We start from the raw sequence: 7427 nt of genomic DNA on the forward strand, positions 1-7427 counted from the left end.
GGTTGCCAACCAACAACGCATACAAAGTAGCAACGCATACAAACCTAGCTAACTAGCTGCCGAATAGGCATCAACTCACCACGTAGCTTATTCTTAATGTTTGTCCATAGGCAAACAGACATGTGAGGAGAGACATTTTTCGGAATAAACGTGATGAGTGAAAAACGCAATGACATAGACCACTCCCTACCCGGTATCTTATTCTGCCGCTGTACAACTTTGTATGCGTTGTTTTTTGGAAACCTTGTTATTTACAAAGTTTTTGGAATAGATTCCTGTTGGAACGTTCCACAAATTATACCCACCCAGGTTGAAATCATAAACAGCGCAATGCTTGAAGCACAGCGAAGTGCTGTTTGAATGAATGCTTACGAGCCTGCTGCTGTCTACCACCGCTCAGTCAGACTGCTCTATCAAATCATAGACTTAATTATAATATAATAAACACACAGAAATACGAGCCTTAGGTCATTAATATGGTCGAATCCGGAAACTATCATCTCGAAAACAAAAGTTTTTTTTCTTTCAGTGACATACGGAACCGTTCCGTATTTTATCTAACGGGTGGCTAAGTCTAAATATTCCTGTTAGGCATTTATGTTTATGGTTAGGTACATTGGTGCAACGACAGTACTTTTTTCGCAAATGTGCTTGTTAAATCAACACCCGTTTGTCGAAGTAGGCTGTGATTCAATGAGAAATTAACAGGCACCGCATTGATCATATGCAACGCAGGACACGTTAGATAAACTAGTAATATCATCAACCATGTGTAGTTAACTAGTGATTATGTTAAGATTGATCGTTTTTTATAAGTCTAATGCTAGCTAGCAACTTACCTTTGCTTCTTGCTGCCCTCGCGTTACAGGTAGTCAGCCTGTTAATCCTTGTGGAGTGCAATGTAAGGCAGGTGGTTAGAGCGTTGGACTGGTAACCGAAGGTTGCAAAAACGAATCCCCCCTGAACAAGGCAGTTAACCCCCGTTTCTAGGCCGTCATTGTAAATAAGAATGTGTTCTTAATCTGACTTGCCTAGTTAAATAAAGGTGTATAAAAAAATAAAATTTAAAAATTTAAAAACATTGGCAAATCGGTGGCCAAAAATACCGATTACCGATTGTTATGAAAACTTGAAATCGGCCCTAATTAATCGGTCATTCCGATTAATCGGTCAACCTCTAGTACACACACACACACACACACACACACACACACACACACACACACACACACACACACACACACACACACACACACACACACACACACACTCCCGCAAGCACACACGTGCAAGCACCCACACCGTCGCTCAGGCGCACACACGCTCAGGCGCACACACACACACACACACACACACACCCCTGGTGGAGCGGAGAGGACAGGGGGATAGGGCCAAGGCCTAGTGCTGAGAAAAGCACACTGAGTGCCTACAAATAGCTACTCTGCTGCTATATTAAGTTCCACTCCACTTCATGACAGAAAGCTGCATGTGCACTGCACACAAAGGGAGTTGACCCCAAACTGTCCAGGACAGTAGGTGAGATGGAGAAGATAGGGACATAGGGGAGAATTTAAGCAACGTTTGGAGGACAAAGATAGCCTTGTTGTGATGAATTGGTGCTTGCAGAGGGGGTGAAAACATGACATAACTTAACGGTGAGACACACAGACATAAGCTTACGCGCACACTTACCACTTTCCATCGTTCCTTGACCAGGACAAGCACAGTTAGGATGTCAGCTTGCTCTGTTGCTGTAGCACTCATTCCGCCGGTGGTGGACTCACTGCTGCTTTCTTTATGCTTCCTCCCCTGCTGCGACTCTTGCTACCTACGACCAGCTTTATTAGATTGTGCCGGGCATCAGGACCCTGTGGAAACCTGGACAACAGGCCAGGAGAGAGGCAGAACACACAGAAGACCACCACCACAGTCAACGTACTGTAACGCTGCAACCCTTTTAGACATAGCTTTGATTGAGGCTTCCTCAAATTGATTTATAAAAGCCCTTGGTACATCAGCACATGTCATAAATTGCGTATACATATGTTGTTGATGTAAAGTGCTGTATGCAGGAGGAATGTCAACTAGCCTGTGTAGATGATAGCTGATGACAGCTGAGGTGGGGCCTATGGGTCTTATGACTGAAACCTGGATATTGAAAGTTGACTTCCCGGGTTGAGGAGTAGCCTGCTAAGCCTAGTTTGTGCTGCATGGCCTAAGTGCAGCTGCCACAACTGCTGCTCCCAGTTGTCTCATGCAAACTCTCTCTCAAGCCCACAGCACCACCACGCAGGTCCACACTCCAAGCAGAGCCAAACACATGCTGACAGCAGCACCTCTAGCTTCACTCTACAACATATCGATAGCCTGCATATAACACATCTTTAACCTGTCTTACAACATATCCATAACATAACCAAGTGACGAGCCATGTGTGTAATAACAAGTCAGGCCTACTTCAGTATTGACTTGACCAGTCACAGATGTGTAAAAGATGGGAGTCATTTGAATGCTTCCATGACTCTGCCGCTTTTCTGTCATAAAACAAACGCTGAGGTTCAATGCCTAAACAGCAACATCATTTGACTTCAATGGTATTGTCACTAGGAGGTTTTTTACAAATGATACTTTATTAAGAAACTCTTAAATGCGAGTGTGACGAAGCTGACTCGGTAGCTCTCGTCACGTAGGCGCATTATTTAACTCGCCTTATAAATTGTTTCCCCATATATCTAGTAATTAATGTATCCTGAATGTATATACTGTCGTTCTTTTCCTCTTTTGCCAATATCATGAGTATTTACAGTGCGCAAGGCTAATTATGTGTCGAGGAAACGTTTGGTGAAGCTGCATTGTGAAGCATTTCAGGTTCATATTTAAATGCGGTAGTTGACACTCTTTCAAACTTCCAAGTGCATGCGATGTTCAGAGATACATGAACACTCGCTGCACTGACGAAAAAGACGTGTGTTTATTTCCATACTGTCAAGTGTTTGAAGTTCGCGTCTCGGCGCTCTTGTCTTATTGTCCGCCATGTCTGTGCGTAATGCGAGCGCACACGGGTGAGCGGCTGCACTATACGTTTTGCCGCCTGTTGGCCTGCAGAACTATTGCTACGAAAAGCATCTATATTCATTCAATTGAATGTATTCCTGCTTTGAGGATAAGCCGGGAATGTCTAAGAGCCTAAATATGTAAATGTGGGTATAATGAAGATGCTGTTACATGATGTAATTCCATATTTATGTAAAGAGCTCCATGATTAACGGTATGGACCAGAGGGAAGGTATAAAGGTACCCGTTTCACCTGTGAGCTTCAGTTAAGCTCTAGCTCCAGTACTCATCGGTGTGGGGAGACTGTCCACAGCCTGGTATACCCCAACCTGCTATAGTTTGTTTGGAGGAGTAGGCCTGATTGAGGCTTAGGTTTCCCATTTATATTCGAAACCTGTATTTGCAGTCTGTTCATTTTGCAGATACCTTTGTAGATAATTCATTGGATTTCGTCACACACCTGGAACAACCTTTCATTGTTAATAAACTGGACACTATTTTGCTGCCTCCTGCTATTTACTGCCCTTAAGGCTGCTCTAACTTCTGGTCTCTACCACAGTGATGAGAACTTTTCTTCAGCATTCTGTGTGTGGAACAAGTAGGCTACTCCAGCATTATGCAACAAGGGCGCAGAGCATTCTTTGGTTACAGGACATGACATCAGTGTCAGTGTCTCCCCAGCACAGGAGCAATCCCAAGATGCAAAGGGGCAGGGGTGGGAAACGTCAAGTACAGCACAGGAACAGACGCCGTTACATCACAGTGAAATCAAGACCGTGGCATCTGACACACTGTTGTTGACAGGTTGTTGGAGTCAGTGGCCTTAGCTCAGCAGCATCGCTCTTTCTGCTCACACTCTCTCTCTCTCTCTCTCTCTCTCTCTCTCTCTCTCTCTCTCTCTCTCTCTCTCTCTCTCTCTCTCTCTCTCTCTCTCTCTCTCTCTCTCTCTCTCTCTCTCTCTCTCTCTCTCTCTCTCTCTCTCTCTCTCTCTCTCTCTCTCTCTCTCTCTCTCTCTCTCTCTCTCTCTCTCTCTCTCTCTCTCTCTCTCTCTCCCTCTCGCTCTCCCTCTCGCTCTCTCCCTCCATCTCCTCTCCTTCAGACTGCAGTCATGAAGTCAAAGCACCACTCCATGGATGTCAGGAGATTTTTTTTAAGGACAAAGATAGTTCAAGTTCCAGATAAGACTAGCAGAGTAGCATGCATTTAGTGTGGTGTAGTAATAGTAGAGAAAAGATAAGTGTGTCTGGGAAAAGAGTGATGTTAAGAGATGGGCTGGATTCCTGTCTGAATATAGGCCTAAACAGTGCAGAAGCAGCAGCAGCAGCCCAACATGAAAACACACAGAGGGCCTAAAATGAACTCTGTCTGAAGGTCAAAATGAGAAACATCCATCTTCCGCTAAAATCCTGAGGCAGGAAAGTTACACACAGTCAGGGAACCCCAACTTCCCTGTCTCTGTGTGAGAAGCCACCAATATTACACACTCTGCAGTAGCGTCAATTTCAAGGTCACAGAGGCTTTATTCCAAATCTCCTCCCTCCATGGAGTTCGATACATTTCTGTTAGAAAGTAGCATCCCCTCTTCAATCTCTCCATCTGGGCCAATAATCATTTATTACATTTGTAAAGCGCTTTTCATTTTACCGAATCATCTCAAAGTATTCATAAAGCACTATACAAAAAAAATATCTGTATTTATAAAGCATCTCAGAGTGCTGATCTAGGATCAGTTTTGACTTTCAGATCATAATGAATAAGATTACAGTATTTGGATAGGGAAAACCTGATCCTAGATCAGCACTCCTTCTTTGAGATGGTTTATGAATACAGGGGCCAGAAAGCAGCCTGCTGCCTCAGAGCCAGTCCAGAACCATCCCACTCAGCCAGCAGGTGGCTGGTCCACATGGTTGTGGAATGAATCCAAAATAGACACCCTACTCCCTTTTAAGCGCACCCCTTTTGCAAAAGTAGTGCACTGTAGCCTATAGGGTATAGGCTGCCATTTGGGACATATTTGTGTGACTCACTGATCAACACAACACTGCTGTTCTGACACTTCTCAATGCAAATCATGAATCAGAATAACACATTGGTTGCACAGATTTGGTATTAGACCGGTCACCATAAATCTTTGACACCCATCTCAGTCTCGCCGTGAATCATGCTGCCTGACTCCATGGCGATTGAACTATTTAAAAGTGCTGCCCGCTGCACTGCTCTCCGGAGAACTGGAAGTCTACATGCCACAGTAATAGAGCAGTAATGATGAAATGAGAGATGGATATCTGTTGGATAGGCCTACTTCCATTGTTATGACTCTGAGCAGTCATACACCCACACAGACCCCCCCCCCCACACACACATACATTCTCCGCCCCAAACACACACGCCAAGTCAACACGATAAATAGGGCTCATTAAACTAGGGGAAACATCTCCCATGTTTGCTTTAATCTAATTCATTAGAGGGTGTTACAGCAGCCTCAGCCTGGGCCAGTGGACCAGAGACACCTTCCAACCTATTCCTTATATAGCGCCCGGGTTTTGGTCAAAAGCAGTGGACTACGTAGGGAATAGGGTGCCATTTGCGACGCCCTCCTCTGGAGATGAAAGGAGTGAGTGTCTGATTCCCTAGCTGCTGCCGCTGCCATGGGCCTGGCTGTTCAGTCATCTCTCTGTTTAAAGCCCTGGAGCTTTGCCAGCGTGGGGATGGGATGGGTCGGCCCTGCTCCATCCCCGGCCAGGCCCGTTCCATCTCCACCCAAAGAATGATGCTACAGTACAGAGTGAGTGGGCATGATAGTAGTGAATGATGTTGTCTCTCTCAATATCAGAACCTTACTACAGTGCATGTAGCCTACTGTATTGATCAATGACTGAATAAAGCAGGTATTGATTGTTTGTAAGCCTCTGTATTGTAATGTTTGCCTGTACTGTTGATAAGATATTCTTCTCAACTAACTTGTTCTGGATCTTGAATCAGGTGGCATAATAATCATGTAATGGCTAACATCTTTCCACACCATGTCAAGCTATGAATTCAGTACTGTACTACTTGAGTGACAAAGCTGATATGAAAAATGTATTTCCATGTGGATTGTAGCTTGCTGTGCATCTCCTCTCCCCCTCCCCTCTCTCTCTCGTTCTCTCATACACAAACACACACACACACGTCAGCTTAACATAACCATGGCATGAATGGCATGTGGTCAATAAACAATAGAAATGCGCATGACTTACAGGCAGCTGTTACAATGCAATAACTATGTAACTGGCTAATTGGTGGTTGCAATGTGCCACCTCCGCGCCTGTTGTTGCATAGCGAAGCTGCGTAATTAGCTAGCCTAGTGGATTTACGAATGCGCGCACAGTGTACACACGGGCTATGCTAGAGTGCCTCTTTGCATTGATTTAGCTATGGGGAAAGCGTTGCGTTCTAGAATGGAATCGTACTGCATCTAGCTATGGAACGACCTTGGCAGCGATGCTATATTGCATCAGTCCTTTTAAAATGTAGCTAATGTGGCCTACTCTATCCCTGTATGTTGACATCAGCTAATGTTAGCTAGCTGTCAGTGTCATCCGATTGCATAGCAGCGGTGTCCATACCTTAGCCGCTCCAATCCTTGATCCGAAAGAAGCCGGGTGTGGTTACAAAAAATCCTTTACGTTTGTCTTGATGGAATGTTGAGACATCGAGTGGAATTCCATAGTGGGTGCGTTATCCATGTGGTGTTGATTCTGCAGCTGAAGTTCACACGCACACATGTGAATTTAGCAGCAGGGATAATGAGTTTTATCTAATCGTCCCCTTTCTCCTCTCTCACTGTCACCTCAGCATCTCTCTCTCTCTCTCTCTCTCTCTCTCTCTCTCTCTCGATCGCTACAGATTCGTGACGTGTTATCTACTCTTTTCTGATGATCTGCCTGCCTGCCCGCGCGTTCACGATCCTATCCCCCTCGCAACAGCTCGCTATGTGAACGAGCGTGGGCTTTAAAGCGCTAGTGCACGTGTATTATGAATCATGAGCGTGGCCGCGCCCAATATTCCCTAATAATACATTTGTACATTGCGTTTTTATTTGCCCGATAGGAGGTGCCCAGCCTTTAGTTACTATTACACGCTCTTGCAAGTGTAGCCTCGTATTATAATTTCACCAACCTCTATTATATTCAATTGTATTATATTCTATTTTCTTTCTTTCATTTTACATCAGGCTTTTTTTCATCAATGAAGATCCAGATATGACAGCGTTGTAGAAGTTGTTGCATAAGCATACTGTTGTGTGATGATAACATGCCTCCGCACAATATCATGTGTGCTTTGATATGAATAACCATAATAAAAGCTAAGCATTAGATTTGTAAGAATAA

At 44.5% G+C, this 7427-nt stretch overlaps 1 protein-coding gene across 2 annotated transcripts in view; it reads right to left on the reverse strand.

The window, feature by feature from the left end:
* The window catches only part of LOC106602651 (tau-tubulin kinase 2), a 32311-nt gene extending 25235 nt beyond the window's left edge, over positions 1 to 7076 (reverse strand). Inside the window, exons 1-2 of one of the 2 annotated variants that reach the window (XM_045717933.1) lie at positions 6663 to 7076; positions 1693 to 1878 (exon numbers count right to left, since the gene is read on the reverse strand). In XM_045717933.1, the coding sequence (XP_045573889.1) occupies positions 1693 to 1764 (72 nt within the window). In that variant the 5' untranslated portion in view covers positions 1765 to 1878; positions 6663 to 7076. The remainder of the gene's footprint in view (positions 1 to 1692; positions 1879 to 6662) is intronic. The other variant, XM_045717930.1, reaches the window with a different exon arrangement.
* Between the last annotated feature and the right edge of the window lie 351 nt (positions 7077 to 7427).

The sequence above is a fragment of the Salmo salar genome, chromosome ssa01 (assembly GCF_905237065.1).
Source record: "Salmo salar chromosome ssa01, Ssal_v3.1, whole genome shotgun sequence".
In the NCBI taxonomy this organism is placed as follows: domain Eukaryota; kingdom Metazoa; phylum Chordata; class Actinopteri; order Salmoniformes; family Salmonidae; genus Salmo; species Salmo salar.